Source organism: Sarcophilus harrisii, chromosome 2, assembly GCF_902635505.1.
Source record: "Sarcophilus harrisii chromosome 2, mSarHar1.11, whole genome shotgun sequence".
Taxonomy (NCBI): Eukaryota; Metazoa; Chordata; class Mammalia; order Dasyuromorphia; family Dasyuridae; genus Sarcophilus; species Sarcophilus harrisii.
In genome coordinates, this window is record NC_045427.1 from 311,961,078 (window position 1) to 311,987,683 (window position 26,606).

Below are 26,606 nucleotides of genomic sequence, written 5' to 3' on the forward strand. Positions count from 1 at the left end.
TTTGCTGTACAAAAAGAATCAGACTCTGAAATATTGTACAATTAGCTTGTGAAGGAAATCAAAAATGCAGATGGGCATAAATATAGGGATTGGGAATTCAATGTAATAAAATAATAATAAATAATAAAAATAATAAAATAAATAAATAATAATAAAATAAATAATAATAAAAAATAAATAAGTAAAAATAATATAAAAATAATAAAATAAATAAATAATGAAAATAATAAAAATAATAAAATAAATAAATAACATTTTTAATCAAGATTTCATATCCAAAACTTAATTTCACATGCCATCAAAATGTCCTGATGTTAATTTTTGAAGATTCTTTGGGATAATTTAAAAAAGAATGAAAATGATACTTTCCCCTAAAGGATGGGAAATGATCATAATTCAACCAAAGACAAAACTTTTACAATTCAAAGACAGCTAAATTGCGTAATCTAATTTCACTTCCCAAGTTAACAGGTGAAAACCTATTTGATTAACAAGTTCCTTTTGGAGTCATGTTTGCACACTTTTTTTTGGTCATAGATCTTTAATTTTCATTTTCTGTGAGTGGCAAAAAAAAAATAAAATTTTCTTATTATAAATGCTCAGAAAGGGGGTAATCAGGGAATAATCTAATACATAATATCCTGAAGTGGGAAGAGTACTACTCCTACTTCAATTTCTACTCAAAAGTGTGATCTGTAATACACCAGCTATTACATACTTGTCAGCCACAATACACACACTTCTTTTAGCAGATTGGTGAAGAATTAGTTCTAAACAAAATAATTTCTAGGGATTTACCAAAATGTGTAGTGTTTTTTGAGATGGCAAAGAACTGAAAAATATCGAGAAGGTGCCCAATAATTGGGGAATTAATTGGAAAAGTTATGGTATAGAAATGTCATGGAATGCTATTGTGCTATAATAGGATAGTTTCAGAGAAACCTGGTAAGTCTCACATTAATTGATACAGAATGAAGTAAAAAGAACTAGACCAACAATTCATACAAGGACAACAATATGGTGAAGAAAAAATAACTTTGAAAGACAGGGGCAGCTAAGTGGTGCAGTCAGTAGAGCATCAGCCCTGAAGTCAGGAGGACCTGAGTTCAAATCTAACCTCAGACACTTAACACATCACACATCCTAGCTGTGTGACCCTGGGCAAGTCAATTAACCTCAACTGCCTCAGCAAAAACAAAACAAAAACTTCAAAAACCAAAAAACCATGGCCAATGTAGATATTTCTTTTACTTGACTCTTAATGTAATCAGGGCTAATGATGAAATATGCTACCTGCTGCCTTACAGAGCTGTAAATGACTCAGAATAATAAGACTTCAAAAACCAAAAAAACATGGCCAATGTAAATATTACTTTTACTTGACTCTCAATGTAATCAAGGTTTTGCTTTTCTTTTGTTCTTATTGGGGAAGTGTTGGGAGGGGAGGGAAAGAAAAACAATTTGCCAATTGAAAAATTATTAGTATTATTACTATTATTCTTATTTAAGAAAAGATTCTAAGTTACCATTGACAAATATCTTCTTGGGACAGTCATGACAAAATCATCTTTGGCCTTAATCCTGCAGTTGGGAAACTTTCACCAGATGAAATTTTACCTTTTAGAAGGTGGAGTTCCCAGACTGTCAGAAGAAAGTAGACTTAGACACAGTTAAAAATAACTAGAATTTCACTTAATTACCATGAAGAATAATATATATATATATATATACATACACATACATATGTATGAATACATATATATAGAATACATGTATAATATGAGTAAATATTAAATGGAGAAGCCAAGAAGGGCAATAGCTGACCTCAAGAAGAAACAGAATTGAATGGTTGTTTATGGGAAATAGTAAGTCAGCCAGTTTGGTCAGAATATAGCATATATTCAGGAGAGAAATGTGCATCAAACTGAAAAATTAAGTATTAAAGCCAAGTTATGAATGGTTTTAAATAGCAAATGGAAGATTTTATATTTTATCTTAGAGGAAATGATAGCCACTAAAGCTCTTGAGCAGGACAGTGATTTGGTTAACTCGAGCTTTAGAAATGTCAAGGGTCAATGTTGAAAAATTATCCATGCTTATGTTTTGTAAATAAAAAGCTTTATTAAAAAAAAAAAAAAAGAAATGTCGATTTGGAAGCTATCTTGAAGATGGACTGAAGAAGTTTGAGACTGGAAGGAGGAAGAATAAGTTGAAGAATACTGAATAATCATATAAAAGATAATAATAGTCTAAAACAAGATGGTCTTCTGAGAATGGAGAGAAAATGGTATAGATGTCAGGGATCTTCCGAAAATACAAATTTGGCAACTGAGTTAGTAGGGTGTTGTGAGAGAAGGAAGAGATAAGGATTACTTGAAATTTGCGGACACGAGATTGACTAGAAGGTTTTCTTTGCTCACAACAAAACCAGAGAAATTATGAAGAGGAGAGAGTTTATGGGAGAAGATGCTGAGCTCCATTTTCAAAGTACTTAGCTTAACATGCCCACAGGATATCTATTTGGACATATATTATAAGTAGTTTGTGATAAGGGAACTCAGGAAAAAGACAATATAGCTCTGGGAGTCATTTGAGTAAAGATGTAGTTTAATCCAACAAAGTGCATGGAATAAAAAGAGAAAGGTCCCTACGGTACAGCAAGGTAAACAGATGCAGCAGCCAGAGAAATAAGAAGACCCCTAGGAGAGAAAGGTCAAAAAACTTAGGGACGAGTAAGTATCCAGAGGGAGAGACTTATCAACAATACCAAAAATTGCAGCAAGGTTAGGAAAAATGATGCTGACAACTAAGATCATTGGTAATCTTGGAGAGAATAGTTTGAGTCAAATGATAGGGACAGAAATTAGACTACAAAGGACTGAGAAATGGGAGGAAAGAAAGGGTAATGGATGTCATCTACTCAACACTTAAGTTGTGGGATAGAGAACCTAAAACTGGTGGTATGGATAGCATAAATCAAACTGTAAGGCATATTCTTAGATAATTTTAACTTCATGAACTATTTTAGCTGAATTTTGAATCACAATTTTTCTCTAGTTAGATGGGGAAAAGTCATCTAGCATACAGCCTCTCATTGCAAACACATTTAAGAATTTAGACTTTGAACTAAAAGTGTTAAAAATTATTTTAGTGTTAAAAAAAGATGTGTTAGTAAAGCATTTTTTTCAGAAGAAAACAGACAAGTGGTATAATTTTGAAACTTATGTGCCAAATGTGCTTTATGCTTTGAAAAAACATTTTAAGTAATGGAGATTAGAGGTTTTATAAGCAATCCTTTTTCTGATCTTTGCATGTGGGAATCCTCCCATTTATTGGTGTTTGCTAAGTTCAGAATATTAAAAATCCTTTTACTGGATTTTATACTCAACTTACTAGGAGTATATTGTCATAAGGACAAGAACTGAATCTGTGATTTTAATGATATAGAAAACTTGTACATCCTTTATCAGTGCAAGTTGGTACCTTTTGTGCAATTTATAGAGAGTTCTTTAAGGGACTGAGAGATTGTCATAGAGCTAAGAGTCATATAACTAATATGTATCAGGAGACCAGAAGCCAAGTGGCTCATTGCTTTTTATACAGTTGTTCACTATAAAATTATATGAAAAGACTAAATTTGAATATATTATAAATCTGAAGAAAATTTGAATTTATTGTTAAATTTGAAGCAGTATATATTATTAAATTGTCTGAATGATAGACATTACTCTGCTCTTGCTTGCCAAATTCCACAACAGTGGTTTCCTTTTAGCATATAGTAAAGAAGTCATGTCAAAAAGTAATCATGGCTACTTCTCATAAAACTCTTATCTTGGGTATGTAGGGAATAAGCATCTATGTAGCATCTACTATGTGCTAGGCACTGTGTTAAGTGCTTTTTTCAAATATCCCATTTAGGTTCTATTATTTTTCCCATCTTGCAGTTGAGAAAACAGAGGTTGTAGTCTCTCAGGGTCACAGCTATTAAATATAAGGCTAGATTTGTAATTAAGGTCTTTCTGAAGTCAGGAGTTCTGAGACTTGGAGTCAGAATATACCTATTCACTTGAACTCCTAAATACTCCAAGGCTAACTATTTCTCTAATTATTAGAGAGCCTTAGGTTCTTCAGCTTCAGTCTTGTACTAAAAACTGTTTATATTTCCAATTGGCTATCCTGTAATATCTCAAACTCAACAATCTTTACCCCCAAGCCCTATCCAGTTCCAAACTTCCTTATCTTTTAGGAAGGACGCCATCATCCTTCTAATCATCCAGGACTGCATTTTTATTGTCAGTTCTTCCCCTCTCTTTCCTTATTGCCAGCCTTACCATGTGTACCTCTACTATCTCACCACTCTCAGCCACCACGCCTGTTCTAGCTCCCATTCCCTCTAGCTGGGACAAAAGCAATTGTGTAACCTGTTGGTCTCCCTGTTACAAGTCTTTCCCCTTTCTAATCAAACCTCCACTCAGAGACTTACACGAACTGATGCTGAGTGAAATGAGCAGGACCAGGAGATCATTATATACTTCAACAACAATACTAGATGATGACCAGTTCTGATGGATCAGGCCATCCTCAGCAACGAGATCAACCAAATCATTTCTAATGGAGCAGTAATGAACTGAGCTAGCTATGCCCAGAAAAAGAACTCTGGGAGATGACTAAAAACCATTACATTAAATTCCCAATCCCTATATTTATGCACACATGCATTTTTGATTTCTTCCCCAAGCTAATTGTACAATAATTCAGAGTCTGATTCTTTTTGTACAGCAAAATAATGTTTTGGTCATGTATACTTATTGTGTATCTAAGTTATATTTTAATATATTTAACATCTACTGGTCATCCTGCCATCTAGGGGAGGGGGGGGGTAAGAGGTGAAAAATTGGAACAAGAGGTTTGGCAATTGTTAATGCTGTAAAGTTACCCATGTATAAATCCTGTAAATAAAAGGCTATTAAATAAAAAAAAAAAAAAAAAAAAAAAACCTCCACTCAGCTGTCAGTGGTGTTCCTGAAACACATAATCTTATAATGTCCCTTCCTTGCTCAATAAATGATGGTGGTTCCCTATTTCCTCTAGGATCAAATACAAATGCTTAAATTGCTAAGCAGTTAAAACCCTCCACACACTGGCTCTGACCTATCATTCCAGATTTATCTACTATCTCCTTCAAATCCCCCCTTTCAGCCAAACTGGCCTTGCTGTTATTCCTCATATGACACTCCATTTCCTCCTGACTCCATATTTTGAATATATTCCATCTACTTTTGCCTCTTTAAATCTATGTTTGAATACTTCAGAGCCATGATGAAAAGCTATCCTGCATGAATCTTCTACTAATCATCCTTCTCCAACCTGAATTCTTTGTATTTTATTTTGTGTTTACCTGATATATATGTATACATACACAGAGAGGGCAACTGGATGGTGCAGTGGTTAGCATGCTGAAGCCAGGAAGACTCATCTTACTGAATTCAAATATGGCTTCAGTGTGCTCCTGGGCAACACACTTAATCCTCTTTGCCTCAGTTTCCTCATCTGTAAAATGAGTTGGAGAAGGAAATGGCAAGTTACTGAAGTAACTTTGCCATGAAGACTGCAAAAGGGGTCACAAAATCAGATACAGTTGACAAATAACTAAAGAACGATAAAATATAAAGAAAAGAAGAGAAAGACAGGGACTTGCCTGAACTCTCCCAAATTCGCCTCCAAACAACTTTAAAGTAATGCATTAAATCAAACTCTGCAACAGTAGAACCAATAAAAATTCAGGGCGAAACAAATTTCTAGCATCGGGCAAATTAGGAAGTTGGCAAGAAAGATCCGGCTTAGCAGAGCGGTGATCCGAGCCGGATCCCAGCCCAGCCCACTCAGCACAGGCTGTGGCTGCCAGCAGCAGATCGTGGAGGCGGTTTATCATCATCAGTAGCATTAACTTTGTGAGCGCTTAACCCAAATATACTGCGGGGCAACTGGTGAGGAGACTCCTGCCGTGCGGGGATACAGACCAAAAAAGAGACCATATAATACTGGGCCGGCGGCTGCTGGGGAAATTCCCAAACCAGGCAGCCCGAACAGCAGGAGGCGGAGGTTTATAAAGGCTACAACCGCTAAGGGGAGGGGATTCTACAGCAGAAGGGGAGTAGCAGGAGCAAGAAACAGAGGGAAGGTTACATTTCTTAATGCCAGGCGGAGACGGCATAGTGACCAGGAGCTAGCTACCCTAGGCGCGACATGCTGAACCATCAGGGTGTCCTCGAGATGTGCTACAAGATACCGATTATTTCAGGAGACAGCCATTCCGCAACATTTTCACCACTTATTTTCATAAATTCATTGTCTCAAATCGAGATAAAGGGACCCCAGCTTGCAGGTGTTACTGCCAGATTACAGGAATTCAACCCTGAAAAGGTTCAAGGGATCTCAGCAGTATCAAATGCTCCTTCCAGAAGCACAAGGGGTCGGTTATGTTAAGGTTTATGAATTTGCTCCTACAGAATGGCTCGTTCCCACAATAAGACTTGAGATACCATGAAAATGTTAAATAATAATGAATTTTTTTCTTAAAGGAAAACAGGAATTGATAGTACAATCCTTACAATAAAAGAACTTAAAACTTATAACCACCATAATACAAAGTGATACATAAACAAAGGGAGAAGAGAAGAAAGAATACATCACTGATTCAGGGAAACACCAACATTGCAGACCTATGGCTGGAGAATGCTGGGGTACATCCCTGCAAGTCCCAACTAGGAGGGTCCCAGGCAGAGCATCCTCTCCATGGGTGAGATTCCACTTTGTGGATTAGCCTAATGTAAATTAAATAGTCCAAGGAACAAGGAAGGCTCCTTGCCAGCAAGACTAACTTCATGTTCTTGAGCAAGGCTAGATAGAAGGGGGGGCCAACACTGCCAGAGCCTGTCAAGGGTGAGAAAATTGTGACTGCAGTGGCTAGCTCCAGTACATAGATAACACGTCCTTGGGGGGGTTGGCCAAATTCCACCCAGGATGTTTTTCTGTAAAAACAGAAAAATGTTTGTTTCCAAGGTTATTCAACAGTTCCATAACAGGGGGAATACAGTTCACTGTACTGTAATTACTCCTTGGATATGGAGGGAAACTGAGGGCTGAGGCCACAGAATGTTATCTTTTTATCTTTCAGGGTCACAGGATTCAGAGTACTTCATTCCCTACTCTTGTAATGGCCAAATCAGACCTTTGATTTTAGGTAGGTGTTCACAAGATGGGGTGGCTCTAATGGGCATGTTAATGGGGTTCCCTAACAAGGAGCAATTTGACAGAGTTGATATGAAACTGAACAAGTCAGAGTAGATGGGAGAACAAGGGCCAACCCATAGCTGCTGTCTTCCCAGCTCTTCTCCCTCCTTCCTTCTCTCCCTGCCTTCCTCCCCCTTTCCCCTTCTCTCACTTCCTCCCTCCCCCCCTCTTCTTTCCCTCCCTCTCCCCTCTCATCCCTCCTTTCCTCTCTATTTCCCTTTTTCCTTCTCTCTCTCTCTTCTTCCCTCACTTCCTCCCTCCCTCTCTCTCCCCCTTCTCCCCTTTCCCTCCCTCTCACTTCCTCCCTCCCTCCTTTCCTCTCTCTGTTTGTCTCTCTCCTTCCTTCCCTCTCTCTCTCTGTCTTTCCCTAATATTCTATCTCCCTCTTCTTAACATGTCTTTCTTTCATTCTAACTGTATCAAATCAATAATCCTCAACAATTTTAGGTTTCAATATTACAACAATAATCCCTACTTAATTATCAATTTCACAATTTTCACAAATGATAACCAAATAAATGTAACATAGCCTATCACAAAAATGGATAGGAATTTCATGTAATTTATAGTCGTTTCCAATTTTAATATATACCAATTAAAAAGTTTTAAAAATCAATACCTTGTGATATTCTAACTTGATGTTTCATTCAAACTATCAATTGCTTTTGCAAATCAATCTTTGTCAGCCCTTGTTTTTAAAATCACCTCTTTTATTTTTTAATTTTTAAAATTCATAATATAGCTAAATAATTTTGGACACATTTTACAAAACTAATACACATGTCTAGCAGAACTGACAAAATTTTATTTATTTTTTATTTACAAAACATATGCATGGGTTAATTTTTTCAATATTGACCCTTGCAAAACCTTCTGTTTTAAATTTTCCCCTCTTCTCCATCCCCTCCCCTAGATGGCAGGTAGTCCAATATATGTTAAATATGTTAAAGTATATGTTAAATCCAATATATGTATACATATTTATACAGTTATCTTGCTTCACAAGAAAAATTGGATCTAGAAAGAAAAAAAAAAAACCTGAGAAGGAAAACAAAAATGCAAGCAAACAGTGAAAATGCTATGTTGTGGTCCACACTCAGTTCCCATAGTCTTCTCTCTGGGTGTAGATGGCTCTCTTTATTACTGAACAATTGGAACTGGTTTGAATCATCTCATTGTTGAAGAGAGCCTCTTGACAAAATTTTAAAGCACAGTTCATAATTTTTACAAATTACCCAATATACATTTTAGAAAGCAACATACTTCATCCAATTAGGGGATACAAACATGTGACCTCTTAAGGTAAGTTACCAGAACTTCGTTTTAACAACTTATTTTTTAAACTTAAAATCAAATCAAATATAGATTTAAATTTCAGCAGTAATGTTTCAATATTTGAACAAATTCCTAAGATCTTATACCCAAAATAAACAAATTTAGCATGTATCAGCCAATGATAATTAATTCTCTCTTACAATTTCAGAATCAGAATTCCAATTTAAATATATACAGCCCCAAAATTTAAGGTAGCAGAAAACTGTCTTTTCAGATCTATCCAGTTCAGCCCTTCTGCAGTTAGGATTGAAGGGAAAGAGAGTACAGGATGGTTGAACCAATAAGCCATATCCTTTTACCCAGTTGGAGTCCTGGGAGGAGGATTTCTTAAAACTGAGATAGGACAGATTTTAAAATGGATTGTAGTTCATAAGATTCCCTAAATTCTAATTAAATATTCCAGTCTACCTCTCAGATCTGTGGAGAAAGGAGGAATTTATGGCTAAAGAACATTATGAAATGCAAAATAGATAATTTTATTTACATTAAATTAAAAAGGTTTTGCACAAACAAAACCAATGCAGTCAAGACTAGAAGAGAAGCAGAAAGATGGAAAAAAAATTTTACAACCAGTGTTTCTGATAAAGGCCTCATTTCTAAAATATATAGAGAACTGACTCAAATTTATAAGAACACAAGTAATTCCCTAATTGATAAATGGTCAAAGGAAAGAACAATTTTCAGATGAAGAAATTATAAAGCCATTTCTAGTCATAAGGAAAAATGCTCTACATCACTATTGATTAGAGAAATGCAAATTAAGACAACTCTCAGGTACTACTTCACATGTCTAAGATTGGCTAAGATGACAGGGAGAGGGGATAAGCAGGAAGAGGAGAAAAATTTGCAACACAAGGTTTTGCAAATGTATTTGGAAAAATAAAATTCTATTTTAAAAAAGAGGGTACAACAATATTGAAGAAAATTACATCTTAAAAAACAAAACTAGACAAATGATAAAAGAGGAACAAAATTTACTAGAGAGAATTCCTTAAGGAACAAATTAGCCTAGAGAGCAATTTGAAACTATGCCCAAAGGATTATCAAATTCTGGATGCCCTTTGATCCAGCAGTCTCACTACTGGATCTGCATCCCACAGAGATAATAACAAAGGAGAAATGACAAAATATGTACAAATATATACAAAAACATGTACAAAAATAACCATTGCAGCTCTTTTTGTACTGATAAGGAACTGGAAATTGTGCCCGCCCATCAATTGGGGAATGGCTGAATAAATTATGGTATATGAATGTAATGGACAATTATTGTTCTATAAGACAAGATGAGCAGGCTGACTTCAGAAAAGCCTGGAAAGACTTATGTGAACTGCTCAGTGAAGTGAGCAGAAGCAAGAGAACATTGTACACCATAACAAGTTTATGTGATGATCAACTGTGATGGACTTGACTCTTCTCAATAATGCAGGAATAATTATTCCTTAATAATGGAATAATGCAGTTTCAGAGAGAGAACTAAGGAGATTGAATGTGGATTGAAGCATGGTACTTTCACCTTTTTGTTTATTTATTTTTCCTTTTTGGTCTGATTTTTCTTGCACAACATGACAAATATGGAAATATTTTAAAAGGATTGCACATATTTAATCTATATCAGATTGCTTGCTATCTTGAGGTGGGGAAAGAGTGAAAAAAATTTAGAACAAAATTTTACAACAATATAGGTTGAAAACTATCTTTACATGTATTTGGAAAAATAAATTTTTGAGGGGAAAAAAGCAGAATTGGTCAAATGGAAAAAGAGGTACAAAAAAATCATTGAAGAATAGAACTCCTTAAAAAGAACTTGCTAAGTAAAAAAGTACTCAACTTCCTTGATGAAAACAATTCCTTAAAAATTAGAATTCGGCAACTAGAAGCTAATGATTCCATGAAATTACATAAAACAAAGTCAATTTTTTTTTAAAAAGAAGAAATGTGAAATATCTCATCAAATAAACAACTGACCTGGAAAATAATCCAAGGAGAGATCATTTAAGAATGATTAGACTAATTTGGGAAGCTTCCTAATGAGCCTACACCAAGCTCCACTTCAGCAAATCAGCAGGAGATCCTGAGCCTAGGTGTGATGAAGCAGGCAAACACCAACACCAAGACTCCACACATGCCTTGGCAAAACCAGAGCTGACAGACTCCGACTCTGGAAATCCCCATGTACTTTGGTACAGCCCTGGCCAGACGGGCATCCTCTAGCTGCCAGTGTAGAAGCACACACCAGACAGGGCCCCAGCTCAGCACCTAGTAAGCTGCCAGATGCCTACAACTTCCAGCTGCACTAGACACTCCCCACCCCACTCCTTATCCAGTCAGAAAAGAGGGTCCCCCCGAGGGCCCCCAGGCAACATCAATGTAGCACCAGTTAAACAGCTAGGACCCACATCCACCGGCACAAAGTACTCCTTTCACCTGGGGAGCACAGGTCCAATTTAAAAGGAAGGAAAGAGAGAAGAGAAGGGGGGAAGAAGGAAAGGAGAGAGGCGGGGAGAAGGAAGAAAGAGAGAGACAGAGACACAGAGAGAGAGAGACAGAAACAGAAAAGGAGAGAGACAGAGAGAAAGAAGTGAGTGAAAGAAGGAAGAGAAAAAGAGGAAGGGGGAGAGAGGAAGAGAAGGGAGGGAGAAAAAGAGGGGTGAGAGAAGAGAGGAGAAAGAAGAGAGGTGGGGGGAAGGAAAGAAAGGGAAGGAAGGAATGAGAAAGGGAAAGGGAAAAAGGAGCAAAAAGAAAAAAGAATTTGACCATAGAAAGTTATTATGGGCTCAAAAAGTTATCAAACTGTGCATACCCTTTGATCCAGCAGTGTTACTACTGGGCTTATATCCCAAAGAGATCATAAAGAAGGGAAAGGGACCTGTATGTACACGAATGTTTGTGGCAGTCCTTTTGGTAGTGGCTAGAAACTGGAAATTGAGTGGATGCCCATCAGTTGGAGAATGGCTGAATAAATTGTGGTATATGAATATTATGGAATATTATTGTTCTGTTAGAAATGACCAACAGGATGATTTCAGAAAGGCCTGGAGAGACTTACACGAACTGATGCCGAGTGAAACGAGCAGGGCCAAGAGATCATTATATATACTTCAACAACAATACTATATGATGACCAGTTCTGATGGACCTGGCCACCCTCAGCAACGAGATCAACCAAATCATTTCCAATGGAGCAGTAATGAACTGAACCAGCTACGCCCAGCGAAAGAACTCTGGGAGATGACTAAAAACCATTACATTGAATTCCCAATCCCTATATTTTTGTCCACCTGCATTTTTTATTTCCTTCACAAGCTAATTGTACAATATTTCAGAGTCTGATTCTTTTTGTACAGCAAAATAACGGTTTGGTCATGTATACTTATTGTGTATCTAATTTATATTTTAATATATAACATCTACTGGTCATCCTGCCATCTGGGGGAGGGGGTGGGGGGGGGTAAGAGAGGGAAAATTGGAACAAGAGGTTTGGCAATTGTCAATGCTGTAAAGTTACCTATACATATAACCTGTAAATAAAAGGCTATTAAATTTAAAAAAAAAAAAAAGTTATTATGGGGACAGGGAAAAGCAAGACAGAAATTCAGAAGAGGATAACAATGTGAAGACACCTAGGGGCAAAATCCCAAAGATAAACAGGTCTCAAATCTAGAAAATAAAGGAGCTCCAAAAATCATATAAGAGAGGTAAAAGAAAAAATAGGAAAAGAAATGAGAGTGATGCAAGAGAATTGAGCTTGAAAAACTGCTTAAAAGTAGAAGGGTCCAAAAAAATAAACAGAATTGGCCAAATGGAAAAGGAGATACAAAAAATTCAATGAAGAAACAACTCCTTAATGGAAAAATGGAAAAGAAAATACAAAAAAAAAGCAAGAAAATGCAAAAACTTATTGAGGGAAAACACCTTAAAAGTCATAATTGGGCAAGTGGAAACTAATGACTCTACGAGCCATCAAGAAATCAATTAAATTCAAATTCTTTTGAATGGGGGGGAAAAGGAAGAAAATATGAAATGCCTCATGGGAAAAATAACTGACTTGGAAAATAGACCTTGGAGAGACAATATCATTGGATTACCTGAATGCTAGAATCAAAAGGAAGACCTGGGCAGCATCTTTCAAGAAATTATCAAGGAAACTGCGTTGATGTCCTGGAATTAGAAGGCAAACAGGCATTGAAAGAATCCCTTATCACTTCAGCAAAGACATCCCCAAATAAAACTTTTAAAGAACATTATAGCAAATTTCAGAACCTTCTCAGGTCAAGTAAAAAATACTTCAAGTAGCCAGAAAGAAACATTTTAGATATTGGAAAGTCACAATCAGGATTACACAGAACTTGGTGGCTGCAACTTTAAAAAGCCAGAGATCATGCAACATATTTCAGAAAGGCAAAGGAGCTAAGACTACAATCAAGAATCACCTCCCTGGTGAAGTTAAACATAATGCTTCAAAGGGGGAAAATGGCCATTCAATGAAATAGAAAGATTTCAAGCTTTGATAAAAAGACCAGAAATAAACCAAAAATTTGACCTCTAATATCAGGATCCAAGACAAGCATAATGGGTAAAAAGGGAAAAGAAAATATAAGGTATTCAATGGAGCTAAACTGTTCACATCTATACAAGGGAAAAATGATACTGGTTGATTCTCAAAAACTATAGTAGAAAAATACATGGAGAGTATGAGTATAAGGTGAATTTGAGGGAATGACAAAAAAAAATTAAGGGATAGGAAAGTGGAGTACACTGAGAACAAAAGAAAGGGAGAGGTAGATTGAGGTAAATTATTTCACATGAAGAGGTGAGAAAGACCTATTACAGTGGAGGGGAAAATGGGAGAGTGAGCAAGGAGCATTGCTTGAAACTTAGTCTCATCAGTATTGGCTCAAAGAGGGAATAATGTATACAATCAGTTGAATATAAAAATCTATCCTACCTGACAGTTATCTAACATAACTAACTTTTCTGATATTCTATTTATCTCCTTGGTTTCTTTGTTTATTTTTTAATTGGGCTTATCAAATTCTGAGAGGGAGAACTAAAACAGAGAAAGAAAATAATAGACCAATTTCCCTAATGAATATTGAAGCAAAAAATTTTAACAAAATACTAGTAAGGTGATTACAGCAATTTATCACATGGATTATTAATACATTATAACCAGATGGGATTTATATGTATGGATTGTTTTAATATTAGTAAAACAAACATAATGGCTCAAGGAATGAACATTCAGGTATCAAAATCTATCTTGCCCTACAAAGAGGTAGAAAAAGGATAAGAGAAATGGGAGGTGGTGAGAGGAAGGACGACAGACTGGGGTAGGAAACTGCACCAAATTTCAAAAAGCATGAGACTTCCAATGGATGAACAAGCAGTTTGCCAAAGAAATCAAAGCTATTTATAATCACATAAAAAAAAAAAATTTCTACATCAGTATGGATTAGAGAAAGGCACATTTAAATATCTAATTAGCTAATGATTAGCTAATATGACAGAAAAGGAAAAGGACAAATGTTGAAGGAAATGTGGGAGAATTCAGACATTAATGCACAGTTGGGAATGGCAAATTGATCCAACCATTCTGGAGAACTATGTGAAACTATGCCCAAAGGTAATAAAACTGTGTATAACCTTTGATCTAGTAATAACGCTATTAAATCTATATTTCAAAGAGATCAAAAGGAAAGGACCTATGTATACAAAACATGTTAGCACCTCTTTTTGTGGTGGCAAAAAATTAGAATTTGAGGGAACCATCACTTCTTAAGTGATAGCTGAATAACTGAACAAATTGTGGTGCATGATTGTGATGGAACACTATTGTGCTATAAGAGATAACAAGCAGGATGGTTTCAGAAAAATCTATTGACATGAACTAATGCAAAGTGAACAGAACCAGAATAGTGTACACAGTAATAGCAATACTATAAGATGATCAACTGTGAATGACTTGGCTATTCTCAACAATACAATGATCCAAGGCAATTCCAAAGGCCCCATGATGAAAAATATCTACCTCTAGAGAAAGAACTGATGAAATCTGAATGCTATATGAAATAGTGTTTTTTAACTTTTTCTTTTGGTTTAGATTTTTTTTCCCCACAATATGGCTGAAAAGAAAATGTTTTTAAATGATAACTTGTTAGTTTATATGAAATTGTTTGCCTTCTCAAAGAATGAAAAAGAAAAGAATTTTTAAAAAAAGTTACAAGTAAAATGGAAAAATATTAAAATATTAATATTAAAGATATTTTTAAAAATTTGAGGGGGAGAGATGGACAGAAAATATGTCATCTCTATTCCTGAGAGCAAGGATTACTTTTTGATTCTGTAACCCTAGTGTGCAGTGTAATAGTAAATGCTTAAAAAATGCTTGTTTGCTTGTTATTAGCCAATTTAAGTATTTCATAATTTTCATCCTTTTGCAATTTATTTGGGAACACTTTTTTATTTGTTATATTATTCTATATTAAATTCAGCCCCCAATACACAGCTATGTTTAACAAGAGATGATAAAGAAGTAGGAAATAAACTGAGAGTCATATTCATACATGAAAGAGAAAAAAAAAATCAGTTTTTTTTTTATTAGCACCTTTCAGGATGGTTAAGGTTTACAAACATTATCTTCATCCTCACAACAACCCTGTGAGGTAGGTAAGTCACCATTTTGTAACAACTAGCATCATGTATTTATTTTAAATAAGGTGCAAAATATTGAGTAAAATCTTCATTTTAAGCATAATTTTAGTAAAGACTCAATTTTTGTATTATCTGTATCCTCTCATTTAGGGAATATAATTCCTTTACCCTACCATTATAGCACTATATAAATATAAGCTATTACTTTTAATCTTTTTAACCCAGAGCAGTACCAAATGTACCTTGGTTTGTTCAGTAAAGTTTGATTAGATATCAAATTCTTTTTAAAATACAATAAGGAATCATACATTTTTTCTTTTTCTTTTTTTGGTAAAAGTGATTGCTGAACCCCAGTTTTATCTTGTGTCTAAATACTTTCATTTTGGGTTTTATTTTCCCCCAACTTAGCTGCATTCTGAAATACCAATGTGACCACAATGGCAATTTAGGAATTCATTTAATAAAAAATAATACACTATGGAAGTAAACTGTGTAGTATTAGAAGTAGAATTTATTTCTAAAAAAATCTGCCCAAATGAATGTTAAGCCAATTGTAGCTTCTATGGTTGCTAGAAAATCTTCCTCTTCTCAACTGAATTAATAATAAGATAAGGTTCTTAAGGTCTTTAATGAACATAATATTCTGATAAATGTAAACTTGGGAGTGAGATATCCAAAATCCAAATTGTTAAAACTATTAGTTCACCAAGCAAGGACACTTATACATCCAAAGTATATATATATTTTTGTTTCTGATTATTAATATTCAGATTTAGGACAAATAACAAAAACAAAAATTCTAATTTCAAGTTTTCCTTTTAGTCATTTCAACAAAACAAAGCACACTGCTTACATTTACACTAACATGAGAAATAAATCTGTCTACTTTAATATCTAATAGAGCACATTTATCACTCTTATAGCTTCTATTTATATTTAATTTCGAAACAAGACATTTTTGCGATGGTTATATAATTATTAATAATACTTTCCTGGGAATTAATAGTTAAAATTAGTTAGCAAGGACTGTAATACTTGAGAAGCTGGTTCAAAATTCTCTCAGCAATATTTAAGAAAAAGAATTCAAAGCCCATGCATAAGAATCACAGGTACACACATATACTTATAAAATGTTTAAAAATTTGATATTTTTAGGCCAAAAAAAAAAAAAAAAGGATAAAAATAGTTAAGACACTGACAATTACATATTCAAATAAAACTTAGCTGATTCCATAATGCACTCTGAGTTGTGGGTGAAATGAGGTGAAGCAGAAATGCAAAGACACATTTCCCAACTCAGCTCAATTTTATACTATCAAAGTGTTCTAAACTTTGAGTAAATTTTAATCTGGCTTTTCCCAATTGTTGATTCAGAATTGAAGAATTTTTATTTGAATCTCTAAGGAAAAAAAACATCCAACTATAAATGCCATTTTGGGGGCATAAAGATACATTAATTTCAACAGATCTGATGTACATATGAATACAAAATTCGGTCTACAAGAAATTTTTATTTCAACATTAAATATGCTTGTATAAAAATAAATCAGGAAATATAAAAAGAATTACAAACATTTTGCATAGTTTTTTCTATATATAAAACATATACCTGGGGCTTAACATGGGATAATACAACTCTGAAACTACTATAGTTCAACAATTTTCTTGGATACCAAGTAAACAGAAAATAAGAGCCCTTAATTTGGAGGGGAGGGGCAGGAGGGAACACAATTTAATTTAGCATCAGTCTATATTTATTTTTCTGTTGCTCGAATATAAACCAACGATGACAAGAGGAGAAACTCTGGTGGTTTATTTAACAAAATTAAATTCACATTTCTGAGGCCATCATAGTGCATCCAATATCCATCAATCTGGAAAGCTGCAGAATAATGATGTTCCTCTTTGTTAAATAATGTGGCACCTTCCAACAAATACCTGAAAATTAAAATAAATTTAAAAGTACATATATTTAAAATTATTTTAATAGCCTTTTTAATTAAAAAGATAAATCATTCAACTTTAAATGTTTAGCTTAGTTATCAGGAAAACTATGTTTTGATTGTCTGAATCCCAGAAAAGAATGCTCATCTTTCTAATTTATGAAGTGTGTGTGGTGATGTGGCCAAAACTTAAAAATTTCTAAAATGTATTTTTAACATATATCTTAATGTAGTTAACATTTGTAGCAAGAATAAGAGATAAGTATCATCAAAATATTAAAAGACTCAAACAAAAGTATCTAGAACTCAATGGGTATGTCCTACATGGAAGATGTGCACAAAGATATGGACAAAAATTATATGGAATGACAAGATGTGATTTATGATATGTATATTAGGGATTAACCACAACAATAAAAGATTTTAGCAAATCATAATGAAAACTTTATAAACCAAAGTCTTAAAAGGATTCTGGATTTCTCAATTTTTTGTCTAAGTTTTAACCCTATAACATTCTATAACTAATAGATATTAATTTCTTTGTTAAGTAAGTACCTACTATATCACTGAACTGGAAAAAAAATAAAACTACACTTACTTGTAGTAATCTAAAAACTCATTTTGAATAAAAAGGGAATTCAGCAATGACTCTTCAATCACAATCCCTTCTTTGGGCCTATTTAAAATCATGAATAAATAGGAAAAATTGAACTGAAATTCCATTTTCAATTGTTTTATAAAACAAAAAATAGTACTTACTTGTGATCAGATAAATCCAAGTAATATGGTACATATGCCAGATCTTCAGATTTCCAGTGCTGCATATTTAAGACAACAAAAGGTGGTGCTCCATGGCAGAAAACTCGCTGGGAAAATTCTCTTAGCCCACCACAGCTAAAATGAAAAATAAGGAATTATTTCACTCAGCACACAATCTTTTCAACACTTCTGGAATTGTTTTGTTGTAACTTTAATTTTTCAAAAGTCTTTAACTTTATGTACTGGAATAGATCTATTTACTCATATCTAACATTTCTTTTTTTCCCCTCAAGTTTCTACTAAATGTTAAAATCCCTAGAGTAACTAATAATGAGACAGCATGATAGATTGGAAAGAATGCTAGTTGCTGTCAGCAAAAACTAGGATTAAAACTCTATCTCTTATATTTAGAAGCACTGTAACCCTGAACAAGTCACTTTAACCTTTCAAGCCTCAGTTTCTCATTTGTAAAAGAGTGATAATACTTGCAGTATTAATCTGTTGTGAAAGTCAAATAACGTACCATATGTGCTTTGAAAACACCAAGTAAATGGCATTTATTAAAGATGAAACCCATGGAAACATAATTATTTTATAATTTTTGTTTATTTAGCAAGAATCAATGAGAATTTACATTAAGCACACAGTATATATATCCCAGGCATTGTGCTCAAGATATACAGATTAAAAACAAAAATCCTGCCACAAGTTGATTATTAAGGTTTCAGAATTTGGAAATACATTTTCTTCTTACTGGACTCGTTTGAGTATACAAAGAGGTAAGAAGACCTTCTAAGAATTTCCCATAGCCTGAATGAATTCTTATTTGCTTCATTTTACAAATATTGTATCTATTAATACATGAAAAGCTGTTTTCCCTCAGAAATTGTTGGCTTTATAAAGTTTTTACTGCATACTAATTAGAAAACTACAAAGAGACATAAAAGTAAAATATTAACTAGAATGCTTTGGACATGACATCACTTATATTTTATGATTAATTTAAATGAACCATAAATTTTTTTGCTTCAACGTAATTAAAAATTTGTCTAAAATATAAAAGTTGATTTTCCTGGCGTAGTATAAAGATAGTATACCAAATATATTTTAACCCTTTTTTGATGATAAATGAAACCTTGTACATTCTTAAGGGTTATTCTGAAATGTAGGAGTCTAGACTAATGAATGTATTGGTTCTAGGATAGCATCTATAAGTTATTATTTTTTATTAAATCTTTTCTTTTTCTCTTTTTGTCATTTACCTCTTTTTTCCTAAATCTGGGAGAGCAGAAAAAATATCCAGTTAACTGGGGGTCCTCCTTGATTGGTTGGGTTTTGCTTAACCAAGGTATCTACTCATTAATGGAGAAAAATGGAATCATAATTACATACATCAGCATCTAATACAATAGAACAACAATATATGTAACAACAGAACATAATAAAATCTAAGTGTTTACATTTCCCCATAAACAGCATATAACAGATTTATAACAGATTACCTTTAAAACAGTTAGCAAAATACTCACCCTTGCTCTTCACATAGTTCTATCTTGGAACAAAATAATTCATCCACAGCCAATCGAATCAAGTTTCCATGGGGTATTTCTTGGGGAGGACTGAAACAATTATGAAATATGTATAATTTTGTATTTAGAAGCATAAAGAAGTTCTTATTGCATTTTAAGATAATACTTTAATAATTTGAATAAGATAATGCTTTTAACATTTCTCTAACTTTTCCAGAACACTAATACCTCAAAATGGTATTCTTAATTCTAAAATGCTGTTGTTAAAGGAACTTTAAAATCAATTTTAAAAATATTCCAAAGAAGCAATCTGGTCTAGTCTAATGTTTACAATAGGTGACTTAAACTCAGCAGACTTTCTTCCATTATAGCTGTGGTAGTATAGGTAATTTAACTTGTCTATACATTTAGGAAAGTTGTACAGACAAAATGAGATGGATAATGATGTGCTTTAAAATTTAAAAGCACCAGCACAATAATTGTAGATTAAGATTAGAAGAATTGCACATATTTAACATATATTGGATTACTTGGCATCTAGGGAAGGGGGTAGAGGGAAGGGAGGAAAATTTGGAACACAACAGTTTTGTAAGGGTCAATGTTGAAAAATTATCCATGTATGTTTTGAAAATAAAAAGCTTTAGTTAAAAAAATTTAAAAGAAAAGAAAATTAAAAGCACCATGCAAATAGGAAATACTAGAATTTTCTCTTACACATCAAAGATGTTTTATAAAAAAAATTCCTACCTTAAAAACTAAACTGTCCCAAAGACAGGAAAATGTATCTAGAATGTAACTTCTCAAAATTATGGAATATGACTTCATTTTTCCATTTGTAAATAAAATATTATGCTATTTTTCTGGAATGGGATCCAAGTTCCCTTTCTGGTGTCAGTCAATAAAGATTTATTAAATGCTGGCATATATGTATATATACATATAGGGTAGCTTTGTGCATCTTTTTTTTCTTATAGTCATGGTTTTCTTTCCCTGGTCCTCTCTTAGCTTGTCCCCCTCTTTCCATTTCTATCTTGTAGTTCTGCCCTTTGCCTCTATATTCATCTGGATCCTGGAACCTTCTTCTCTACTAGTATTTTCAGCTACTTACTTTATGTTAATTGTTCGCTGCTGATCTTCCTGCACTCGGGTTGGACATCTCCAGTTTGAACAATAACTCTCTTGAATGGTCGACATGAGGTTTTCCAGATTCTTTGTAAAATTATCATGTTCATTTCCAAACAAATCAATTATTAATGAAGCTTTGTGAACTTCAGATTTGTATTGCTGTTTTTCCATCTTGTCCCAAATCCAGAGTAGTTTTACAGTTGTAAAACTGTATGAGTCCATTAAGTAAAGAAAACAGTCTACGAACTCTCTGCCTAAGTGAAGAGAGAGTTCCCTGGGGAAATTTTCATTTTCATGAAGAATGACATATAGTAACATCAAAAATCCATCTATAGTGCAGGTATTTTTCAGATTTATTTCAACATAGAGTGGTGTACAGGACACTGCTTTGCGGCCAGCTTTGATGGTAAAAACCCCTCCCCAGGGAAGGACAGGCCTCCAAAATGAACGGTCTTGGTTATAGTTATTTTTAATTGATGCTTTGATTTCTTCAAACAATGTCTTCATCCTAAAATGTAAAAACCAAATTTATAATACAGCAATAAATTTGAATTTTAGAACTCTTGTGATTCTAAATATAAAACCATCTAAAGATATTAGTTAAATTTGGAATCAACTAAGAGTTCTATTAGATTTTTAAAATATAAAATAAGTCGAATGACTCATTTCTGCTATCATCTATTCAATTTGTGTGGCCATGTTTAGACTCTGCCTAATCTACAAAAATATTTACAACAGCAACTCCAATAGTAGAAAAGATAGTATTTTGAAGAATATTTCATCTATATAATGTTTAAAAAAAAAAAAAAAAACTTGTTATAATGGGATCCCATTGTAATTAAAATTATATTCCATTCAACTTTAGAAAACAATGTGAGGAATATGCCAATCATCACTCAATCACTGTAATTAATAGCAGTGAACACTTTAAACATTTTTCATGAAGCTCTGGAAAGTATTTTGCATTAAAGAATTTATGCTTGGGGCAGCTAGATGGCACCGTGATAGAGCACCACCCCTGAAGACAGGAGGATTCAGTTTAAATCTGCCTTCAGACACTTAATACTTCCTTGCTGTGTGACCCTGGGCAAGTCACTTAACCCCAATTGCCTCGGGGGATGAGGGGAAGAATTTATGCTTGTGCCAAAGGATTCAAGAATCTATACTTCTTAAAATAGTAACTCCATGTCTAATGAAAATCTGATTCAGAAAACTTGAATGACAACCTCTTTAGTCTACTTCTTCCCCAAGCTGTAAAGGGAAACGAAGTATATTTTCAAGTCAAAAGGAAAAATCCTCTATATACAACAAGTTTCAGAAGCCTTTTTGGTAGATACGAATAATTACAAACTGTCCATCACTCAGTAATGGAGACTGTTGCCACCACAAGAAATGACAAATATTAAGCACTTAGAGAAACCTGAGATTTATAGGAATACAATGTGAAATAAACAAAACAAGGAAAAAAATGGACATAATTACCATGGAAGCAATCATATAAAGAAAAAGACTGCAGGACTCCCTGTTCAATGCCCTGACCAGTCATGATGCTTAGAAGGCTGATGGTAAAGAAAACTGATGCTAAGAACCAACTCCCAGTAGAAAAGAGGGGAGCAAGGCATGTAGCTTGGGACACTGAGAGATAGTGTGTTGGCTTGTATTGTCTGACTGACTTCTACAGTGGCAATGGAAGACAACAAAAAGCAGCCAGCTTAGCTTTGCAGCTCACTTGTACTACTGCCCAAAGCTTCCTACAAGCTTTCATTGCTTCATGCCTTTCCCCTCTCCAAGTCATCCTCTTTTCAGCTGCTAAAGTGATTCTCCTAAAGCACAAGCCTAACAATATCAGTCCCTTGTCAATTAATTTCTATTGCCTTTGGGATCAAATACAAATCCTCCGTTTGATTTTTAGTCCTTCATAAACTGGTTCCAACCTACCTTTCCAACCTTATTAACTAGTAATCCCCTCTCCAAATACTTTTGGTCAGCCAAAACAGCCATCCTCACTGTTCCTCATACCCCAAGATATACTGGTGTGAATCCCCTTCTAGTCAGCGCAGGTTCAACATGAAAGAATTCCCGAACCCAAAATATTAATGGAAAAAGGAAGTTTTATTGGCACTGCGGAAGTCAGCTTTGCTAGGAGACTGACTTCCTCAGTGGCAGAGAGATAACAAAAGGTTTTTCACTGAGAAGAGGGTCTCTCCACAGCAGGCAGAAGTCCTGGCAGGCAGCTGTGCCAAGGAGAGGTTCCTTGGCAAGGCATAGTCCTGCTTTGGACATTCTACAAAGAAATGAGTTTAAAATTTCCCTTTAATAGGAAATCTGAGGCTCAGGTTTCAAGTTGAAAAGAAAGCCTATGTCCCCAGGCCTAGATACTTATCAATATCAGGCCCAGATCTTCCAAATGAATGAAAATCACTTTAAAGGCTTTTTGAAGTTTCCTGAATGAGGATGTGACTCCCCAAAAGATCAATGGAGGGGGGTGTGATTTGCCCTAGAATAATACTGCTTATCTCTGTCTGGAGGATGTGCCTTTTTCAAGACTCTCTGGAGCCTGGGAGACCCTGAATCTTTCCTTCATTGCAGATCAAAGAGAACATGGTTTCAGTGATTATTTTATACAATTTTTAAAGACTTTACCAGCATCAATGATTTTGCACTGAATGTCCTCTAAGCCTGGAGTGTATTCCCTTCTCACCTCTGGCTCTTAAAATCCTAAATTTCCTTCAAGAGACAGATTAAATACTACCTTTTGCTTGAGTCCCTTCCTCAATCCCCAAGACATTGTCTTCTCACCAATATTAACCTTGTATTTACTTTGCAGAGTTACATATGCACATTCCCCCCTATAAAAAGGACTGTTTCACTTTTGGTTTTGGATCCCCATCACCTAGCACAGTGCTGGCACATGGTAGTTAATAAGAATCTGCCAATTGAACTACATATAGTAGTAGTTCAAGGAAGTAGGAAGAATAATGAAGAGCTAATTAAGAGATTGGCACCTAAAAAGAGGATTTAGATTTCTGAGCCATAGGAACAAAGGAATTAAAGACTCCTGGCCAAAGTTGAAATGTCCTAACAAGCACTGAAAAGAAGGTACATGCCTGGAGTTTTGCAAATTTGAAATGTGGATGGTGAAAACCACCTCTGTATATTATATCAATCAATATGCATTTATTTAGTGCAATCATTAGATATAAAGATGTAAAGGACTACAAAAGTCTTCTAGTTCAACTCTAGAAGAGGAACCAGGCCCAGAGAGATTTACTTGCCCTATCATATAGCCATTCTGCTTGTCCACTGGAGAATAAAAATTTAAAGCTAGGTGTCCTCTGATTCAATGTTCTTAGAGTTATAATCCAGAAAGAAGACTAAGGTAGCCAACAGTTCACATGAGATAAAATCCAAGGAAGGAACCAAAAAGAACAAACAAAAAAACCTGTGAGTCAAATATTTACACACCAATTTAGAAAGTATAGCTAATAAGAAAGATAACATCCTAATGTAAATAAAGACAGCATGGCAAGTGGTTAAGGGAGCTGCCTTCTGAACTAGTAAAACCTGGATTAACATTTTGCATCTGACTCACACAGGCTTGAGTGCCCCTCCTCAAGCTGTTTACCATCTCAAAAGATCTAGGCAACTCTATCTGATTTGACAATTTCCTCTCCTAAGAGTTCCCACTCCTAAATTTCCTTCTCCCTAATAGTAGAGGTGCAAATTTGATTTGATGATACAGAACTTATGTATGGAAAGGTTCTAAAAAGACAGACCTTTATTTAAAAAAACAAAATATTTAAAAGCCAAGTGGAAAGTGCAGCTGTGTAGCATCATGTATATCTTCAAGTTTTATATAGATATATGATTTTTTTGTTGTGGATACTCTAATGGTGCAAATTACAACCCATTCATACCCATCCTTAATACCTTATTAAGCACTCACCACATGTCAGGCACTGTGCTGTGCAGGGAATGTGAACAAGACAGTCCCTGCCTTCAAGAAACTGACAATAATCCAACAAGGGAAGACAACACACACACACACACACACACACAAAACTGAAGAGGGAAGAGAGAAAAGGATGATACTCTGCATGAAAACATGAGGGTAGAGTCCAAAAGACTTCCAAATCTCAGCTAAAGTCCTACCTTCTGCCAGAGGTCTTTCTACGTTCCCCTAAGACATTTCCTTGCCTTGTTTTGTTCATTTGTTTCAAATGTGTTCCAACCCTCTGAAACCCAATTTGGAGTTTTCTTGGCAAAAATACTTTAAGAGGTTTGCCATTTGTATGTATGTGTGTATGTATAAAACGCACATGATATTTGTTGTTATTGTTGTTCAGTCATTTCCAGCTCTTTGTGGCCCATTTAGGGTTTTCTTGGCAAAGACATGGGAGTGCTTTGCCATTTTCTTTACCATTTTACACATAAGGAATCTGAGGCAAACAAGGGTAAAGTGACTTGCCCAGGGTGACCTGGCTACTAAGTGTCTAACAATGAAGGCTTGACTTTTGAGTGACTGACTGTGGCTCTCACTTAGTTGATTATAAAATGTTAGGAGGCTTAATACAATTGCAATCAATACAAAATCATTCAGGACCATTGAGTAGCTAGAACTACTATCTGAATGTCATCCTTCATGATAGTGGTAAATGCCTCTGATAAGCATGTCTCCCTGTTTTTATTTTAATAAGCAATGTCAAAGTTACTTATGTTGTTATAGCTTTTCAAAGCATCCATGTCATAATTTTTAACATATATAATTTTGTTCTTAGCAGGTCCTTCTGATGAGTTTTTCCCAGAAATTTCCATTTTGGAGAAGCCCAGACCAGTAATGCTCAAAACTCAAGACTTAGTCATTAAGCCCCTGCAAGGGGACATCTTTCCTATGCTTCCTCTCTACTTTTCAGCTTTACTTTTATATGCAGTCTTTGTCTTGAGGATAAAGACAGTCTTTACTAACATTTGTATCTCCTGTGCTTGACACTTGTGCCTGGAGTGAGTATATATAGAGTGAGTATATAATCAATGTTTGCTGATTATGTGCGCAAGATACCTTATTGAAAGAGAATATATAAAAGTGGTATTTTTTTTTAATAATCTGCAAACAATGAACAATAGGATTGTGTATCCTCTATACCCTTTCCAGTAACCCTAAACATAAAACTAAGATTAGATGGCTTGATATGATGGATAGAGAATTGGAATTGGAGCCAGGGAAACTCAAATTACAATATTACCTAAGACCACTGAACTTCTTTCAGTCTCAGATTTCTTATTTGTAAAATGGGGATTAACAGCACTTACTTTACTTCTGTTTAGGAGTATAATGCTAATTATACTAGTATTATATTAGTATATTAGTATTAGGAGATAAAACTAATCTAAACTCTTATTCAGAGAGATTTAAGGTTTACAAACCACTCTATAAATACAGTATCTCATGTTATCCTCCCAACTACCCTGGGAGGCAGGAGTTATTGTTAACTCCAATTCATAGAAGGGTAACCTAAGGAAGGCAGAGTGACCATCCCAGAATGATATAGGTAATAAGAGTAGGAGGCCATACTCAATTCTTCCTTAAAATTGTTAGCACTAGAACAGAGTCCTTCATGAGTAGAGATGGTCTAGCAAAGCTATTCTTCCCAACTTTATTTCAATAAAACAATGCATATGTATTTAAATTTAAGCACTTAATGCATTTTAACTATTTTGCTGAAATAAAGTAATTACTAGGTGTTAGCCTTAAGGACTATGATGTCAGAATTCAAATGTGGTAGATTTTCTGCAATTGGTGGTAGAGTCTGCTAAAAAAAATCTTATAGATCTTTCTATTTTTTATTTTATTTTTAAATTTATTTTTACTTTATTTATTTTCTATTTTTATTTATACTTAGTTTCTAACCTCAGGTACCCTCAGGATGAATTTCCTTACTTTTCTCTCTTATCAACCTTTGTGCAAAAA

General features: G+C 34.5%; 1 protein-coding gene across 3 annotated transcripts in view; it reads right to left on the reverse strand.

The window, feature by feature from the left end:
- Positions 1-26,606, reverse strand: part of C2H14orf28 (chromosome 2 C14orf28 homolog) — a 56,249-nt gene that overhangs the window by 24,937 nt on the left and 4,706 nt on the right. Inside the window, exons 2-5 of one of the 3 annotated variants that reach the window (XM_031952620.1) lie at positions 20,622-21,146; positions 19,514-19,603; positions 17,985-18,119; positions 15,196-17,220 (exon numbers count right to left, since the gene is read on the reverse strand). In XM_031952620.1, the coding sequence (XP_031808480.1) occupies positions 17,037-17,220; positions 17,985-18,119; positions 19,514-19,603; positions 20,622-21,145 (933 nt within the window). In that variant the 5' untranslated portion in view covers position 21,146 and the 3' untranslated portion in view covers positions 15,196-17,036. Of the gene's footprint in view, positions 1-15,195; positions 17,221-17,265; positions 17,902-17,984; positions 18,120-19,513; positions 19,604-20,621; positions 21,147-26,606 lie in introns of those variants that run through there. The other 2 variants (XM_031952622.1, XM_031952621.1) reach the window with 2 other exon arrangements.